We start from the raw sequence: 20,882 nt of genomic DNA, 5'->3' as shown, positions 1-20,882 counted from the left end.
TCTTTCAATGTGAATACACAGCCGAAAGTAACTGCAGATACGGGGGGGGGGGGCACACAGTATCGAGGGGAACGAGGCTCTAGAAAAGGAAACACCACAACACAGTTGCTATAAAGGGAGAAATAGGAAAAACAGCGTGGGGAGGAACAGGGAGAGGAGGGATAAACAGCACTAAGGATGCTTGAAAAGGCCATAGAGAATCATATCATCTTAAGTTCAATTAAAATTACATATAAATAGAAAGTATTTGTATGCATACATAATTTTACTTGACTTTACACCAGTTGTGGTGACAAATGTTCCCCACAAAACATAGACTATCAAAACTCTAAATGCCTGGCATGGGAAACATTTCAACTTTGTTGGTCATGGTAGCCCAAGAGACCCCCTTCACCCTGCCAAAAAATAATAAACACACACACACACACACACACACACACACACACACACACACACACACACACACGCACACACTATTGACACTGCCCTGCTTGTCTCCCAGACACAGGACTTGGAGGAACAGAGCTGGAAGTGACCTAGAAGGCTGGCTCCTCCCTGAACTAGGTCTTCCAGTATGGGATGGAGCAATGCAAGCTGCCACGGGAGAAAAGCAACGAGAGTCCTACCCAGATGTGATGCCTATTAGCCACATCAACGAGCAGACTGGGAAGATATTCTAGAAGGTACAACATTGGCACTTACTGCTGGGGATGCCACAGCTATCTAGCTGGGCCTGAGGCCTGCTCAGCAGGAAGGAACTCACGCCTGGTACTATAAACCAACCTGTACCTGTGCCTGGTAAGGTCATGAAAGCTGGAGAAACTACTGATGCCATTTTTCCAAACTAGTGTGCACTATTCATCCTTATTCCCACGGGGCGGTGTAGCTCTCACCCGCCTCAATGACGCTGCCTTTCGCAGTGGATGGAGATCATTAGAGGAAGCCACAGCTTGGGAAGATGCAAAGGACGATGAGCATCGGGTACCTGCCCTGGACTGATACACTGACAACACAACCCCTCCGTGTAGGGGATTAGGAAACACCACAGAGAGGGAGTGGGAAGACTGAAAACCCACCGACAGGATGTCTGCTGTGAGACAGTCTTCTTTGCTTAAAAAATTTATTTTTAATTTGGGGCTGGAGATGTCAAAAAGAGGAGACCACGTAGAGGTGGCGTGGGCAGGAAGCGGAGGCTCTGGGAGGGCTGAGGGGAGGGTGCTAATGAATATAATCCAAGGACATTGTATGAAATTCTTAAAGAATTGATAAAAATATTTTTAAGAGAATTAAGAGCATAAACGGGAGGTCTACGTTAAGCAGCATATTTTTAAAAACAAGCCTATTTGGAAAGCATAAAAGCCATCGGATTATTGGGACAATTCTTTAAGGTTTTCAAAGCCCCTATCTTAACCTATGACTATCAGTTAAAGTGAGCAAAGGTTCTGTGAGACTCTGCATTATTGGACCTCAAACTGATCAACCTAAGGTATGCTAAACCCTTGGCTATTTTCACTTATTCTATTAGCTGTTCTTACTAAATTATGACTAAAAGGACAAGAGTACAAAGTGTATGCGCTCTTCTGAAGCTCACGACAGTTTTACACATTAATGTTAAAAATGTTACTTTTAGTAGAATTAGGTCTTATCAAGAAATTAATTTCACATTATAATTTTAAGGTCTAATTTTTCAAGCTGAGTCAGCATTCATACGGTTATAGCTAAGCAGGTAATTGAATTACATAGCAATGTTGAATAATGTAATTCTCTAAATTATTTTAAATCACTCTTCTGTATTGTACAAATAATGAAGCTAAATTTATAAGGCTACTATAAATCTAAAATCAGTACTTCAACATTAAGCTTGCTCTCTTCTCCTTCTATGATTCTGTTTTTGACACAATAACATGAAAGATAGGAGCAAAAATATAGATATCTATATCTTAGTACTGACAGAAGCAAAAAAAAATCAAATATATACTCTGCTTGATGGTTCACACACTAATTTCTTCATTTCTCTGTAGCTGAGTCAGTGAGTGCTTACATATAGGAAAAACAGAAGCAGTTAAAATATGGCTACATGACCCAAGCAAGAGCCTTGAAATTAGAAGTATATTTTGCCAAGATGTCTGTGTTGTGTGGCTCGATCCCCACTGAAGATGGGGGGTGCTTTTCTGTCCTCTTTCCTGCGAGGACAGTGAGAGAGCATCAGGGATGCTGAGCCTACTGATGAAGGAGGCAATTAAGTGCTTTTTCAGATCATGCGGGACATACCTGCCATTCTCCTCAACATAATCCATTACCCATCAACTCCTACCTAGCTCAGATTTTGTTCATAAACAACAGATGTTAAAGTCACTTCTGGAGTCCTAGATGCGAATTATAACTGGTGTTTCTTCAGAAAGGCCCCTGGGTATCACTTCCTGACGTTCTGTGAGGAGTTTAGGGGGCACATGCATTTGTACTTAATAATGATGAAATGTTTTGAATCAAAATATTATAGTAATACGATCTAAGATACTTTTCAAGCCACAGCTATCAATTCTGCCACACACGTAAAAAATTACAAAGTGCTCCTTTGCTAACTTAAGGAAATTTCCTTATAGTACATGCATCCCCAGATTCTAAAAATGAAGGCTTAAGTGGGTTTCTATTATAATAAATAAGTTACAACCCTGGTTAATAGGTACAGTGTGGAAAGAACAAAACTTGCTTCTATCGATTTGCCTTTAAATGACTAATACAAGAAAAATGTTTTAATTCGGACTACTTTATACACAGAGGAAGCTGTCTTATCCATACGTTCAATTAAATTCTAAGCTAACTGTTTAAACCAAATACATGAAACCTTGCTTCAAGAGAAACAAAAGAAAAATTAAATAAAGGCTTTTTCAGTATTGCTCTTGGAACACTCTTGACCTTGGTTTAAAAAGCCCAGTTCGTCCTAACTCTGCACCATCGGTGCTCATACACACTTTCAACTACATTTTAAGTTCAGTGTTCAAACAATTTTTTTCAAAAACTGTATCCTGGCCTCTCCACCATTTGCACCAGGTCCATGTACTCATGATTTAAAAATTAGGAACAATCAGCAACACTGAAGAAACTGGTGCGAATGTAGGGCTCCAAAGCGGAAACAAGCTAAGAGCTGGCTCCGTGGAGAAGAGGTCTGGCCACTTCCTCCAGAGGCCTTGGCCTCAGTTACCAGCACCCACACTGTAGTTCACACGTGTGTGTGTGTGTGTGTGTGTGTGTGTGTGTGTGTGTGTGTGTGTGTGTGAATCCAGTCCCAGGGAGTCTGGCGCCCTCTCTGGTCTCCTCAGGCACTGCATGCGTGTGGTGCCCAGACATATTCGGCAGAACACTCATACGAATAAAACAAAAATAAAAATATTTTTCAAAAAGAAAAAGAAATGAAAACAAACAGATTGTCAACACTAGCTAGCTCAAGAGGGAAAATACATCATAATAGAATTCACGTGTCGCTGAGGCCAGTGGCAATGTGACACGCCAGGGCAATGTCTACAGGAGCTGAGGTTTATAAAAGGTCTCCAGAATTTCTGCTTTACTCTGGGAACTATAAGCCTGTTCCATAGGACATTTGGAAAAAATTATTTGAAAAAATGTGACACTCTTATTGAAGAAACTGATTATGGCTATTTTTTAAATGGTGACAACTTGAAATTATTTGCCACTAAGGAAAAAAATGAAATTTTTTAGAAACTAGATTAACAAGACCATGCAGTTGGGAGAAAGCTAGAACGCTGCTACTGTGTAGCACCCCTGCCCAAGTAAACTCCCAGCACCTCAGTAACAGTCTATAGCGTGTAGCAGACAGGAGCATCACCAGAGGTGAGGTCCTCCTAAGGCACGGCTAGTGCAAATGCACTCTCAGGCATTGTTCTTCTGGTATAACTATATCAGTGAATATGGACTAAAGCCTCACAAAGGTGTGTGAGTGTGTCTCTGTGTATGTGTGTGTGTCTTTGTGTGTATATATATGTGTGTCTCTGTGTGTGTAACTGTGTGTGTGTGTCTTGTGTGTATATGTGTGTCTGTGTGTGTTTATGGGTATGTATCTAAGTGTCTCTGTGTATATGTGTATCTGTGTGTGTTTGTGGGTACATATCTGAGTATGTCTCTGTGTATGAGTATGTAACTGTATGTGTGCATCTTGTATGTATGTGTGTGTCTATGTGTTTGTGTCTGTGTGTCTGTGTGTGTCTCTGAATGTGTAGTGTGTATGTGTATGTCTGTGTGTCTGTATGTCTCTCTGTGTATGTATGTTTATGTATCTGTGTGTCTATCTATATGTGTCTATTGTGTAACTGTATGTATGTGTATGTGAGCATATGTGTGTTTGTGTCTGTGTGTGTATGTGTGTATGTTTGTGTCTGTATGTCTCTCTGTATATGCATGCATGTTTGTGTATGTGTGTGTCTGTGTATTTGGGTGTCTGTGTGTCTGTATGTCTCTCTGTATGTGTATATGTGTGTTTGTGTATGTGTATCTGTGTGTGTGTGTGTGTGTGTGTGTGTGTGTGTGTGTGTGTGTGTGTGTACACATTTGTAATAAAGAAAAAAGCGGGGCTGGAAAGATGGCTCTGTGGCTAAGAGAACTTGATCTTGTAGAGGACCCATGTTTGCCTCTAGCACTCACAGGGTGAGCCGCATCCTCTGCAACTCCAGTCCGAGGGCTGCGGTGCCTCTTCTCCTCTCCCTGGGCAGCAGGCACAGGCATGGTGTACATGCATACATACAGGGGAAACATCCATACCATCAAAAAAAGGGAGTTTTAAAGGAAAAAAATCACATGTATTAATAGACTTTGCAAGCCTTGTGTGATGGCGGCACATACTGTGATCCCAGATCTGGGAATTTAGAGGTAGAAGGGATAATCTCAAGGTCATCCTTAGTTACAAAGCAACTTTGAGACCAACCTGGGCCACATGAAACCCTACTCCAAGAAAAAAAGAAAAAGAAAAATTAAAATAAAGATTTTTTTTCAGTGTTGTTCTTGGAACAGTTTTGAATCTGGTTTTAAAAGCCTAATTGGCCCTAACTCTCAGCGCCACAGTGACACTTCCTCTACGCCTCTGGAAGAAAGAAAGAAAGAAAGAAAGAAAGAAAGAAAGAAAGAAAGAAAGAAAGAAAGAAAGAAAAAACCTGTCTGTGTAGCTGGCTAACTCAACTCTACTCTGGAATTTAAGCTGAGAGAAAAGAAAAGGTCATCATTCATTGATTCCTATATCAATCTAGTCATTTAGCAGCCTGACTTTGCTGCATAGCATTTTGAATTTTTAAGCAAATATAATCACCCCTCTGTCATACGCTTCCCTTCCCATAACCCGCTGGAGGAAATGGATAGTAGCAACTACTACAGTGCAATTAATCACTAAATCATTTATCTATCAGAGAAAATTTACATTAAAACTACTCCTGAATGAGCAATTTTTCCAATATGAGAATTCTAATTACACCTGGCACACACACCAGGCCAGGATCACTTTCAAACAGGAAGCCAAAAAGTGCTTGAAAATGGGGGGGGGGGGGAGTGTGTGTATATATAGATATGACAGCCACATCTATACATTACATTTCTATAAAAGACCTGCGAACTCTTTCTGGGGTTTCTGGAGTCATTTCTTATTGTAAACAAGGGGCCTCAAAGCAGCAGCCAAGCCTGGTAGCCAGAATTCCCTGAGCCCCCTGGTAGTGACTGGTGACACATCGTGCATCGTCTGCAGCCATAGTTTACTCTGCCCGTGGAATGTAACTTTAATGCAGAAATAGTGGAGGCTAACTCTTATGGGACATGAGATCAGAACTGCTCATCTGAAACACAGCCCAAGCAGAGATGATGACGACACGGAAGCATGAGATCTGTGTGAGAACGAGAGCTGAGCGGCTGCAGGTCGGGGCTGCGGCTACCGGATACCGTTGACCACTTCAACTCCGCTCCATCCTGTTTCATGATAGTTTAAACCATATCAAAAAAGTATTGTTACCATTATACTGAAACATGAAATTTCCATGCTTTATACTTCTCGTGGTCTGAGCTGAACTTACAATAAAAGGGGCAAATACCTTTTTGCAACAACCTTTACTGACTCTTTGAAACTTAACCACTTGATAGTAAACATCGAATCCCTACTCTGATCTAGCCAATGGACAGGACATTCTCCACAGTTATGTGGAGAGCAGGGACTGACTCAGACATGAACTCTGGTGCCCCATATCTGACCACCTCCCCTTAGTGGGGAGGCCTGGTGGCACTCAAAGAAAGAATAAGCAGGCTACCCAGATGACACTTGATAACCTATGACCATATAGTGGGGGAGGGGTTCCCCCTCAGTCATAGACCTAGGGGAGGGGAATAGGGTGAAAGCGGGAGGGAGAGAGGAATGGGAGGATACAACTGATGGGATAACAACTGAGTTGTAATCTAAATAAATTAATTAAGTAATAAATAAATAAACAAACTTAACCACTTGAATAAGGATACGGTAGTTTACAAACCTTAAATTTAAATTATACCAGCTACATACACTGTTGAGAATTAGACTATAAATAGTATTTGATCAAGTAAGATTCATATACCTAAGCTACGCATCTACACTATTATTAAGACATTTCCCATATAAACATGTTTGCCTTCAGATCTCATGGTATGACAAGCTATGGGACGCAAACTGTTTGCGGGATCATCAAGACTGTGTGAGTAAGGTGGAGACAGTGGCCCAGGCCTTCACTCCCAGCACTCAGGAAGCAGAGGCAGGCAGATATGTGGGAGTTTGAAGCTGGCCTGGTTTACACAGTGAGTTCAAGAGCAGATAGGACTGTCCTGTCTTAATAAAAGAAGAAAGAAAGGAAGAAAGAAAGAAAGAAAGAAAGAAAGAAAGAAAGAAAGAAAGGTTATGTGAGCAAACACTGCTATTTCAACAGTGGTTTAGTTATATCTATTTATTATTACTAGTTCAACAGTATTATCTAAAATTGTCTTAATAAGGTTATCTTTACTAAAGATAACCTCCTGTGTTAAATCTATATATCTTAAGGGAAAAGTAAATTAAGAGACACTTAAATGCCTCTTGTGTACCCTGATACTGTACAGTTCAAAGATGAGTCACTTATCCCCACCCTTAACAAGCGCACACCTATTGGGAAACCTAGGAAACGCACTTAACTGAGCACACGTGTGTGTACTGTGGCTAAATGGCTGACAACACTGACTCGGGCAAGCTCTCCGTGGCCTGCCCAGTCTCCCAGGAGTTCTGAACAGGCAAGAGGCAGTCGGATAGCAGTGCACGAGGCATTCTTATCAGACACGAACAGGCCCACCTGAGCATGTAGAAGAACACTTCAAATTAATTGCCATGCGCTTTCTGCGACTGTTTAATGGGGTAAAATAATCTATTGCTGAGCTGTACTAACAACTTTCGGCACAAGTTTGCCAATGACATTTTTTATTATTTATTTATTTATTATTATGTATACAGTGTTGTGCCTGCCTGTATACCTGAAGGCCAGAAGAGGAGCATCAGATCACGTTACAGGTGGTTGTGAGCCACCATGTGGTTGCTGAGAATTGAACTCAGGACCTTTGGAAGAACAGGCGGCGCTCTTAACCACTGAGCCATCTCTCCAGGCCTGCCAATGACATTTTTGATGTTTCTCAAAAAAGGCATGCTGGGGCTGGGGAGACGGCTCCGCAGTTAAGAGCACAAACTGCTCTTCCCAAGGACTCAACTTAAGCTCCCAACACCAGGCAGTTCATACCTACCTAATTGCAGCTGCAGGGAAGCAAGGCCTCTTCTGCACCCGCACGTGCACATACACCCACTGACCACACACACACACACACACACACACACACACACACACACACAAGCCATTCTGGTCTTCTCCTTCTCCTCAATTGTAATGATAACCCTGTAGAAACAGGCAAGGCTAAGACATTGCCTCAGCCTAAAGAAGTCTGTTACGAGGTAAGCGTATGTAAAGGTGTCATTTGTGGTGTAATGCCCACTGAGTTTAATAATAAATTTTAGCCTAGAAATTCATTTTCCTCTTTATCTTTTAACTTACCATCAGGATTTCGATCTATCCATTAGAAGCAAGGCAAAAGAGGAGAGGAGAGAAAGAATGCAACTAGTTATCCATGGCAAAGCTACACGTGTCATACACATCTGTTTGAAATATGATTTAAACTTTCAAGAGTACCACATTTCCCTGAGAAAACGAAAACCTTATTTGAAGAGCAAACCTTAAGTAAATGAAATTCAATAATGTGTTTATTTGTACCTCTGTCCTCAAAAGTCTATCAGGATGTTACTCCAGTGTGAATGTGGTTTTAAAGAAATTCAACATGCAACCGACATAAAGAATATTAAGTGAAAAAGCTGAGTGAAAATGCAAAAGCCCAATGTTAATATTCCCAGTTATTCCTCCATGAAGTAACTGCAGCAGATGCCACTCTGGCATCATGCTCACGTGGGTGCTGAGTCTTGTCTTTTGCTCTTATTTTGCATAGCTTTCATGTTAAGTTATAACTAACGTTGAATCAAATAGTGTCTAGACCTGTTTTTACCAATAACTTATGGTATTTTAAATTCTATACATGAAAGAGTAAATGTGACCAAAATGGTGACTGCAACCTTATAAACCACAAGGCCACTGGCTGATTTCACACTGTTAGGATGCATCTTAAACAGTCTGTCCACAAGGGATTGGCCATTCCTTTTTTATTTATTTTCAAGCAGTATCACTACTTGTCCTTGAATATTAATGAAGGAATCGTGTCAAGTAAGACACCAGCCATCTCTGTGCAACACTGTGGCTGATTACTAGGGTGTGAAGTCACGAGTAATAAAAGACATAGCAGCAAAATACTTCTCCCTTCTGTGTCTCTGAATTTAAAACGAAAACAACAGCCCAAGCCTCGGTGGGCTGCTCAGAACCCATCAAAAGGTCTATCTTCACTTCTCATGAAGTCCAATCTGTATTAACATAAAGTGATTACACAGCCCCAATTTTTGAAAATTTGGGAAACAGATAAAGTGATCACTTCTGGGTAAAATAAAATACTGAGACAATGTAAATCAAAGTAATTCACAAAGTAAATAAAACCAGATTTTTAAAATATACACCTAAATTTTGAAATTCTATCAGAGCATCAATAACTGCCGATGAATAAGCAAGAAAATTCACCAAGGGAAAAAAATTAACAGAGATGGGGGAGCCAAGTCAGCTACACTGAGCATAAAAACACAAAGACTTTGGCAGCTGTTTTTTTGTTGTTTTTTTTTTTAACTACATAGTTTTTAGCTGGAAAAAAACCTTAAAAGAAAGCTGTCCAGAAATGTTTTCAAATTACAAACATAAAATTGCTGGAATATCTGATTACCAGCTCTACTACATTGAAACACATTTTTTCTTTACTAACAACCAACTGACATCAAACTGCTACTATGAAATAATTACTACACAGGAAAGGAAAAGACTATCATACCAAAATCAACTGAGTTCACATTTATACCAAGTTAATCCCTCCTAGACTAGCGACAACCTAACCCCACCTATTAAATGCAATCTAATGATACCTAATATCTTATACACTAATTTTAAAATTATTTAAGTCTATTAAAACTGACTAGGACTCCAGAAGAAAATGTAACAGATCTGTCCTTAATACTGTAATAGAAGGTAAGAAGTTTCATTTAGTTGTTAAAAAACTATCAAAATTGAATCGTGGTTTAATGTTATTACTATTTTTTTTAAAAAAAACTATGTTTTTTTTCACTAATTCATTCCAGGTTTTTTAGTTTACATAAATGAAATCTGATCTAGAGAACAGTTTTCTAGTGCTAATAAAAACATATCATATTTGCTACTAAGTGGAAGGAGAGGACCAACATGAGAAATCAGATGAATGCACCTGTCATTAGCACCGTCAGTACATGAAAGTAACCGATATGGTAAACAGCAGGTGGAAAGAAAAGCTTTTCAGTCACTCTCTGCAGCCGTGATTTAAATTTGGTTTATAAAGCAGGGAATCACTGTGTTTTACCTGTCGGTCTGAAATATGACACAACAGCATTTCCTTCTAATTCAGATGGTGTATAACTTCTCTTCAGGTAGATGGAAAATGCTACGATGCTGGTCGTATCTGGTACTACAGGGAACACAAAATTGACACATAAGTTAAGCAGTGGGGCAACCATTAATAACCAAACTGTGTACAGCATTTACTACGTGTTGGGTATTTTAATAAGCACTTTAAATAGACACTCTTAGCATCTTCACAGAAATGCTATAAAGTAGGTACCATCATCACCTCCGTTTTTTAACTATGAGGTGACAACAAGACAGAGGTAAGGACCAAGGTTACATCACTATTCCGAGCCGGGAACTGACTCCACACACGGTACCCAGCCTACATCTCCTCCTACACACTCCTCCAGCCTGCATCTCTTCACTTGGGTCAACAGGCAGGGAAGATGGGGGACACACAAAGGGACCACAGAGTGTGGGGCAAGCAGTGCTCTGCAGTGGCTCGAGCAAAGTCTGAAGGAAGCGGATGTGGATGACATGTCAGCTCCTTTGGAGTCCATCCCGCTGTCCTAGGTTGCTGTGTAGACTGCCAACCTTTATTACGGAGCTTCTAGAGTTTAGCTAGGGCAGAGATTCTTCAGAATAGTTTAGACTGATAAATGGGACAAGAAGGGCTCAGCTGGTAAAGGCACACTTGAGTTCTAACGCCAGCACTGACGTGGTAGAAGGAAAAAAACTCCCTCTTGTAAGCTGTCCTCTGATCTCCTACCCATAGCATGTACATATGTGTGTGTATTCATGTGCACACACAAACACAAATGTTAAACGTTAAAAATTAAAATGAGAATGTGTAAAGACACCTGAATATAAAATTTTTAAAACTTGCAAAAAAAAAAAAAGATAAATTGAAAATATCATTTATAATGGAAAAGGAGCCAGGCTTGGTGGCACACACCTTGAACCCAAAATTCAAAGAGTTCAAGGCCAGCGGTATCTACAGAGTGAGTTCTAGGACATCCAGGGCTATGCAGAGAGACCCTATCTCAAAACAAAAACAAAAACAAGGAAGAAAGAAAAGAAAGTTTTAAGTTGACTATGAGATCATTTTAACTGACTAATGGCAACTAATGGATTTAAGAGGTCCACCAAGTAGGATTCTATACAAAGAGCCCTTAATAATTACCATTTATGTTATGTTTACTATTTCATATATTACTATATTTATATAGCTTCATTTTCTAATTAAAATTTCAGGGCTGGAGAGATGGCTCAGTGGTTAAGAGCACTGACTGTTCTTCCGAAGGACCCAGGTACAATTCCCAGCACCCACATGGGAGCTCACAACTGCCTGTAATTCCAGTTCGAAGGGATCTGACACCCCCACACCAATGCACATAAAAGAAAATTTTTTTTAAATTTTTCAAAACAACCCTGTCATATAGATGTTATTATTCATCGTTTACCAGTTAAAATAACAGGATCTAACTAGTGCTAAAGTATTTCACCCAGATCATGCATCAAGTTGTATAGGAATTAGAATTCAAATCTGGGCCAAATCCAAAACCCACGCTCTTCAAGTGATACTGGAGATCACGGGAGGTCAGTAGGGAAGCACCAATAAAGAAAGACTTCCAGGGCTGGAGATGTAGCTCAGCTGGCAGAGTTCTTACCTAATATGTATCAAATATGAAATTCCAGCCCGCAGCAACACAGAGAGAGGGAGAGAAAGCCTCACAAATTATAGTATTTGAATATTATAGTCACATCTAGTTAAGGAATATACTTAAATATTCATAATCTAAAAATCACTCATCAAATATCCACACATGACACATGGAGGGGAAATTCCAGTGAAGCCGTGCCATCATCCATTTCCCAGGAAGATCTCAGTGCTATTATTTAGAAAAGAAATAGAGCCGTGAAATAAGCCCACTGTTGAACAGCCTCACCCCACAGTAAACGGCAGGCCGGGCAACACAAGAAGCTTACCTGCAAAGTCAAAGGTAAACTGATCACAGCTCAGCGCTAACGGTGGCTGCACATAGACTGATAATTTGGCTTTTTTCAACACCACTCGATTCTGCAGGGTAATCTAAGGACACACAAATTATTAATAAAATTTCACTTTATCACAAGCTACTACAACCAACTAAACAGCATTAACAAGTAAGTCAGGAAGGCTGGTAAAACATGAGTAGCTGCCGTACGACAGTTCCCAGCAGGACATTCAGGTTAGCTAAAGAGTGGATATAAGTCAGCTGTCCACTTTGATGGACAACCAAAGCGTGCTCCAAATCACAAAAGAGCATTCAGCAAAAAGAAACGAAGTGGCACATAAACTGTGAAAAGTATTATACTGTTAAAAAAAACTAACCACAAAGAATCACATAGAGTATAATTCTATTTATACAAAATGCATAAATCCCTTCCCATGCAAGACCCAGAAAACCACCTCAAAAGAGGGGGCAAAAGTACTTTGAGAGTCAAACGCTGGGAGAACTGGAGCAAGTCAGTGTCTTTGGACATGGAAGGACTGCTGTGCCCGTGAGTGCACAGCAAGCATGGTCACCTGCATAAGACCCTGCACTAGATGTAAACATGTTTTTGTTTTGATCCCAAGTGTGGGGGTATATGAGGGTGTGTTGTATTTTTCCGCTGGAAATAGACTTTTGAGAGGATACGCTGGTGTTTGTCCACTAGAAGAGGAACTGCCTCTTGCAGGGGTTTGGTCTTTGCCAACTGATAAACACCTAGTACACACTATGAGGATATATATATATATGAGCCCAAAACAAGATGTTGCTCTTTTTGGTCTTGGCATCCTTTCCTATTGTTTGGCTGTTCACTGCTCCACTTCAAGAGGCTCCTAGAGAGAAGCACTCCAGAGAACACTTCAGGGTTCCGGGTTCCGGCAGCAGCTCCAGATTCCAGCTGCTGTAGTTGCAGTAACCACTGCTGAATTGCTGCTCTGCTGTTTAACGGGTCTGCTGGAACACTGACCACAAAGAGTGGAATCGCTCCGAGGAACTGAGTCTAGAAAGATCTACTACTCCTGTTCCCATTAACCTCTTTTCTTTCCTATCCAGGGTAGGTGGGTTGGAAGGGAGGTTATAAGCATTAAAGAAACCCAAATGAAGTAGGTTTGAAAAGTCCAAAGCCTACAAGACCTGACTAAAATCAAACCAGTCAACACTCCAATGCGGAGGGCACGGGAGGCTCACAAGGCTCACCCCTGCCTGAAGAGAAACTGACAGCTGATGACCTCTGAGGCAGGAGGAGACAGTGGACAGGTCATCATCCATGAGTATATGACATGGGCAGCACAAACTGAATGCAGTGACTTATAAAAACCAAAGGCGACAGAGCGTGTAGGTGAGCATGTATCAGGGAGGAGAAAGGGAGGAAAACAGGTGAATATGATCACCTACACTGTAGAAAATCCTCCATGAGTTAATAAAAATATCACAATAAAAACATAAGAGAAACCCTATCTTGAAGCCCCCCCCCCCCAAAAAAATCCCTTATTTAAATGTTCAATAAAATAAATAGAGCGGGCACCACTACAAAAATTTCTAGATCAGCAGTTGCTTCAAATTAAAAAGGGATAAAGAGGGACAATTAATGGCTATAGTCACTTCTTTTAAGGGGAACAAAAGTTTCTAAAATTACATAAGGGTACAGCTGTCCAAGTCTACAAAGATGCTCCAGATCCCTGTGTGCTGTACAGTTACGTACAGTGTGGATACAGGAGGTCAGGGCAGCTGTCTCTCCTGAGGAGGCGTGTCGGGAGCAACATCAGACCTGGGCACCTTCACTAGTTCCACAAGTGTCAGCGAGGGAATCAAATAATGAATATCACCTACATTGGGCACCTTCTCTCTGTGGTTTTGTCTGTTAGATGACGTCATCTAACTATTAATAAACAACTATCACCAGTCCAGATAGGGTCACTCAGAATGTCCGGAGGCCGACTCAAGTGCTGAGACTCCTGCACCTCCTCAGGCAGCCCTGGAATACAACTTGGAAGCAGCAGTTGGCTAGAAAGGGCTCTTCCTTTTGTGTGCCTTCTATGCACAGAGCACTCCAACGTGGTCATTAAATTCTATTATGTGAAGTAGACACATGCCATTGTTCGCCGACATAATGCAATTATGTCTTTATTATAAAGAAACCTAGTTTTGATCTGTCTCCTAAGTGAAAGGCATGCACTATCTGTCCCTCAATCATAAAAATATATTAATATAAAAGTGTATACTTGACCTACAAACATTATGTGCATAAAATTAAAGTCAGTAAATGTTATATATTGGTTTTAAGTGATGTTTTCTAAACAACCTAAAAATAATCCAAATAAAAATGTCTTGAGACACAAAGTAATATGTTTTGGAGAAAATTATTGAAGGGAATACATATGACCAACAGCATACAAACAAACAATATATTCTTAGGGTTTTTGTTTGTTTGTTTGTTTTACTGTGAAAACCTTATAATGTACAAGAAACCTGACACATCAAAAAACAAAACCAAAAAACAAAACAAAACAAAACAAAGAAAAACTTCCTTGGTAAGGAAAATACGTGCAGTAAACATTGAACCCCTACCCAGATCTAGCCAAGGGACAGGTCATTCTCTACAGATGAGTGGAGAGTGGGGTCTGACTTTCCCATGAACTCTGGTGCCCCATATTTGACCATGTCCCCTGGATGGGGAGACCTGGTGGCACTCAGAGGAAGGATAGCAGGCTACCAAGAAGAGACTTGATACCCTATGAGCATATACAGGGGGAGGAGGTCCCCTCAGTCACAGGCATAGGGGAGGGAATAGGGTGAAAGTGGGAGGGAGGGAGGAATGGGAGGATAGAAGGGATGGGATAACAATTGAGATGTAATATGAATGAATTAATAAATAAATAAATAATTTTTAAAAAGAAAAAAAAAACTTCCTGGGTAATGTCTGGCCATTTGATCAAAACCCTCATGGTGACTGTGGCAAGAAAGAGCTATGGAAATGGCACACACAAGCTTCTTTCAGACAGCTAGCTGGGCCAGTACATTAACAGGACACACTTAAGTATTCTTTTAACAGTAACATAATGTTGTCTCCACACATGTAATTAAATATAATAGCCATGGTGGCTGAGTAGCTAGCTCTTCCACAGATTAAAAGAGCAAGAAGTGTAACTGAACTGCTGTCTGCCAAAAGCCGGGGCCCAGGCCTTTGCGCAGCAGTATTTAAACCACAAGCAACTCTATAAATAAAAGGGTTCCCGTTTTACACTCTAGAACTGAGGTTCAGAGGAAGTAGACAACATGCCCAGCTCCACCGAGACAGTGGGCCCTAGGGAGCTGGAAACGGCCTCAGAGTATCCTGTAAGCACAAGAAGGAAAAGTCCTGGAGCCATAGCAAACTGTTCCAAAAGAAGCAGACATCCTGACTTCACCAGCATAGTGATGGCGGCTGAGACGGCAACCACACAAACTCACATTGTTACAAGACGGGCGTGCGTCTTGGTTAGATGACCAAACACGATAGCTCCCACGTCAGATTTATTGAATCCAACAATGGTCTAGGCGCTTTCAAAGCACAAAGCAAAGAGATACGACAAAAATAACTACAGTAACAAAGAATACTTGTTTTTGAGCCAAAAAGTGAATTAAAGACTTGGCTAAATCATAAACCATATTTTAAAAGGAAAATAATTGTAGAATATTAAGGAGAAAATATAAAATGTTAATACAAGAATTTTCCATGCCATTTTCTGATTCTAAAGGAATAAAATATAATCCTTGGGAAATATAATACCAAATGTTTACCCTAGGTATAGAAATATGACTGCCAGGCCAGGTATGAACAAGCACTCTGCCTGTTGCCTGGAACAGATGGTCACGCATCATGCACACATACTCAAGGTAGCCACATCTTCATTCATTTGGAACGGATGGAAAATTTTTCTCAATTAACTGGATTTATTATGATGGAAACTTTCATGGGTATATATCTTGGCTGCTGCTGTTATAAAAGGCCATAAGGAGAGATTTACAGCAGAAATTTGTATAGAGACTGTCAGAGAGGATCAGACAATCAGCAGGTCTGCTGTGTAAGTCTAGCCCACGCCATGTGATCGCGGACGTCATGGTCTCTCTTCTGCTTTTATCATGGCAAGGAGAAGACTTGTGACTGAGGCATGGTCAGTATTGTTAATGGAGGAGAATTTGTCACAAGTGTGTCATCACACGAAGGTGGCTGGTACAAGTGAAAGCCTACGAAATGTGTAGGAGGGGCAGGTGTCTTCGTTAATAGCAACACCTTTAGGCCCAAGACTTCTTTTTCCAATATACAGTGAGATTCTTGACTGTTGCATGACTGCGCCTGACTAATATCATTACACAGGTATAAAACAGCTTCCCCTCGCAAAAGTATAGGTCATTCCTGCACTTTCGCAGTTACTTTTTTCTTAAGTGTTTGATTGCTTGCCACTAATGCCTTTCCAGAAGGGTCTGTGACTGGGGAGGGGATAGGGAGGCTGGAGAAAGACCACCCTTGTTTCCAATGGCAACAATCCAAAAAAATTAGCTTAGGAAACTGTTACAAGAGTGGGCTCCCTTCACCTTCAAGCAAAGATCTCCACACTTGGGCCACCCGCTGGGCCAGTGTAAGCGAACACAATTGGTAAAGCCGAGGACCTTGTCAAGCTCCTCCAAGGACAGCAACCTATAATCTGAGCAAACAGAAAGTCTGTCCAAGTTTTGACTAAGCGAATCGCCAAGATCCACAACTTCTCCTGGCTTCGAAGTCTGGACAGTGATAAATATTTTCAGCTTAATAGCGTGCTGACTGATCAGCACACTTTAAGAACATTCCAGGTTTGAGTCCTAGCTCTGAAACTCTACCGTGACAACACTGAAACTGTTAAGCAGAACTACATCAATCGTGTTCGATTTTTCCAGGACTATCGATTTGCCATTACTCTACTTTATAGCTTCTTCATTGACATAAATGCATCCGCTTAAAGCTAAATTCATAGCCGATAAATGCTTGGGAAGTCTCTTAAATACAAACACAGTCATAATGAGAGGACATTTTCCTTAATGCGTATGCACTGCTCCAACATCCCCTCTCAGCCCATACATGACACCACACTGGCCTATTACTGGATGGTAATAATACAATTTCTTTAGAAGACTTAAAAGTTCCAATTTTATTTCTAGAAAAATAGAGCCCAGGTCATGCTATGCTCTTAAACATGAGATGAGAAAAGCCTAACGCCTTATTGTGTATATATAATTTTTTCTATAAATCTAATTATAAATTTTATATTTGAGAAAAACTACCAAGACCGGATAAAACCTATAGATTTTAAGCACTTATTTTATATGCCAGGAAACTTACAGAAAAACAGCAGTGACAAGAGTAACGAGATACGCAATGCTGTCTGCACACAATAGTGGAAAACTGGTGCCATACCTTCACTGAGATGGACGGAACAGAGTCGGTTCCAACTTCAACATCAGTAGCTTGCTGCCAACATGGAATTGAGAAGAAAACGTTTTATTTCTGACTTCAACATTATCAGAAGTGAGTGAATATATTTGTACAACAGACATTTCCCCACCATCACACAGACAACTAACCGAAAGGGTCCATCACTCTAGTGACAAACTTAGAGTCCTTGGGACACTTTGGAAATATTCACATGGAAAATCATAGACAGTATTCAAAACCCACTCCTCAAAAAGGAAAAAAGGGTTAGCAAACCAAGTTCACTTGAATGTTGAAAGGGTCAGCTCTGTTGACTAGTTCTTCATAGTATATGGACGAATCTCTCCTTGTAATTCCCATAGAAACATGCTATGCCATTATGAAAAAATGTGCTCTTCAGACATGTACTAATGACATGCGGAGTGACCTTACACCTGGACACTAGCATGGAAGTGCTTCTTTCTTTAACTATTACATCCCATAACTGAGGTCAGCAAGTGCTCTCTCCACATCAGCTTGGTTTGCCTGGGCCGGCTGATTAAAGAACGAATAGCACAATATTTCCTTCTAGTGCTGTGCAGTGTGAGGGAAAATACTCTGTAATAGAATAAGACCAAGAGGGGATATATTTTCCAACAACATGCATATGGAGTTCTGTGGAACAACTAAGATTACAATGACTGTGCATAGTGAATAAATCAAATCCATTGCATATTTTATTTGGATTTTTATACAAAAAAATACTATCTGCTTCTAAATAAAGACCATTTTGATGCCATGGGCATCTACAGAATTAAGAGCTGGGAAACTCATTTCTACTTTCAGCTCCTCAGAAGTCACATTGGAACCCTAATAAAGTTGTTCCGTGAGGAAGCTGAGACATGATGTTTCTCCCCGCTACAGAAGACCCCATTCCCATAAAAAGAAATCCACTTCTGTTTCAGAGATTTGCACTCTTATAATAATGGCTCAAAATAAATGTTAATCCAGCTTCCTGCTCTAGCACTATGTTACCTAAAGCCACAGATCTTGAGGGAAACAGCTCCTGCTTCCTTTTCCAGCCATGTCTGAACCTAGACATTTCAAGGGCAATGGTATGTGGGGAACATAAAAATATAGCCAGAAAAGTGACTGTAAGAAGACATCATAGCTTTACAGCCACATAAACCATCAGGCAAGGTTTTCCAGTGGGATAAATATGATGGTATAAAGAAACTTCTTAAGGGAAAATACAGTAAGACAGGGAAAACGAGGCAAAAAAAAATTAAAAATAAGACCCAGTAAGACAGGGAAAGTGAAGCAGGAAAGAGACACCAATAAAGAAGAAACAGCACTCAGTCACCAGTCTGGGAATTCCCATTACAATATAGCACTGCTGTATGAGCCCTTGTCCTACAAAGACCAAAATGTTCCCAGAGACAGAAAGATGATTCCTCATTCCCAACAGCTTATGCTTCGGAGAGCTTAGAAACAATTCTATAAGTTACCCACGGATGGAAACCCAGTCGTTTCCACAGGGGGGAAAAATGTGTGACAATTTGTCAGTTAAGTTCCCCTCACACTACACCCTTTGGGTAGGGTGAAAAATGGTGTCTGCTGAAGAGGAAATGGCTCTCACAGAGCCTCTACTGTGCAAGTGAGCTGGGTCAATGTTCCTTTCATAGATGGTCCTGCCTCTTTTAACTGCACCTAATGTACTATACCATAGCAACACTAATGTGATTTTTACCATAATTTGAGTTGGCTACTTGTACCAAAGTAACCCTTTGAAGGCTCTGACCACCACTACTATATTGTACTATGATGCTTAAATACCAGACATATTTCCAAGGCAAAAACTATATGATGATAACAACTCTAAAGGCAGAAAATGTTCAAGCTCGGTCATGAAACGGGTCAAGTTCTCCTTAGTGAATATCCTTAGTGAATTCCATACAAACTTCAAGCAATGAGACATAAGTACATACACAAAAGTATTCTGAGACAAAGTAAACAAGATTATGGACTGAAATAACTAGCACCGCCCCCTCTCAGCTGTCCCCTTTCTCCATCCTTCTCTAGAGCCAATGGGCAGTGAGCACACAGGACCAAGTCCTGAGGACATGTCAGTGAGCAAGACAAAGTGCTCCTGAGGTTGGAAAGCAAAGCGTAATTGATAACCATGACAAAGGCAACAACTCAGTGGACCAATCCCTGCGTTTCTATGTCTGTGGCACACACCCTCTTGCTCTCATTAGTGCTAAAACATAGGAAAGACTACAAATCACCAAACCTTAGAGGGGCCACTCAAAGGCATCACCTCATTAAACCTGGTATTTTCTCCATACTTATTTATTTTTATTTTACATGCATGGATGATTTGTCTGTTTTTATCTACTGCTTGTGTGTCTAATGCCCATAGAGGCAAGAAGAGGGCATCAGATCCCCTGGAAATGGAGTTAAAGATAAGTTATGAGCCACCATTTGGGTGATGAGAACCAAACTATCTGAAGAAACAGCCAGTGCTCCTAACCACGGAGCCATCTCTCCAGCCTCATCTCATGGACTCTATAAAAGATCAGTGGGCACATGATCAGTACTGTGGCACGAGAAGGTTTAAGAACCTCTCTGCCCCGCCTCCCACCTCTCACTCCTTGTAAACAAATGCTTCCAAGATGCCCTTTCCAGCACTAAGAAAACAGGATGTTTTTGTCCAGATCAGTGGTTCCCAACCTGTGGGCTTCTACTCCATTGGGGGGTCAAAGGTCAAAGGACCTTTTCACAAGGGTCACATATCAGACATCCTCTATATACCGGATATTTACATTATGATTCATAACAGGAGCAAAATTATAGTTAATATGTAGTAACAAAGATAATTTTATGGTCGGGCTCACCACAACCTGAGGAAGGGCAGTAAAGGGTTGCAGCATCACAGAGATTGAGAATCACTGCTCTAAAAGGCAACAAAACCTGAAACGTGCTATCATCCCACAAGTTCCCACCAAGAAACCTAAAACTTAAGTCAATTTGACCACAATTCAAAACACATAGATATACCTACAGACACAGAGTCAAGGTTAGGAGACACCACCACAGAGACTTTCAAGTCATCTTCTCTTTCAGCTGTGGGCCAAACACCTGTAATTAAAGGACATATTTAATCATAAAGTGTACAGTTTACATATATACATATATTTGTATGTGTAAACTCTAAACAGAATTAAAAGCTGCATCCTGTCCTCAGTAACCCTTGGAACAAAAGCTGTCCCCTCCATTACTGCCTAAGTGCTGAGACGATGAGCACCAGTGCCGGGAATTGTAGATGTTCTGTTAGTGAAAGCCTGGACTAGTACATCCTCCTGAAAGGTAAGT

The 20,882-nt window shown here is 40.7% G+C and overlaps 1 protein-coding gene across 4 annotated transcripts in view; it reads right to left on the bottom strand.

Annotated features, from left to right (window-relative positions):
• Window positions 1–20,882, bottom strand: part of BBS9 (Bardet-Biedl syndrome 9) — a 409,368-nt gene that overhangs the window by 212,459 nt on the left and 176,027 nt on the right. For 3 of the 4 annotated variants that reach the window (XM_084782922.1, XM_084782920.1, XM_084782921.1), the window contains exons 11-15: window positions 20,572–20,648; window positions 17,514–17,567; window positions 12,039–12,141; window positions 10,066–10,170; window positions 8,085–8,099 (exon numbers count right to left, since the gene is read on the bottom strand). In XM_084782922.1, coding sequence (XP_084639048.1) covers window positions 8,085–8,099; window positions 10,066–10,170; window positions 12,039–12,141; window positions 17,514–17,567; window positions 20,572–20,648 — 354 coding nt within the window. The remainder of the gene's footprint in view (window positions 1–8,084; window positions 8,100–10,065; window positions 10,171–12,038; window positions 12,142–17,513; window positions 17,568–20,571; window positions 20,649–20,882) is intronic. The other variant, XM_084782923.1, reaches the window with a different exon arrangement.

This window comes from Acomys minous (genome assembly GCF_964271855.1).
Source record: "Acomys minous genome assembly, chromosome: 5".
Lineage (NCBI taxonomy): Eukaryota > Metazoa > Chordata > Mammalia > Rodentia > Muridae > Acomys > Acomys minous.
This window is presented reverse-complemented; position numbering and strand designations above follow the sequence as displayed.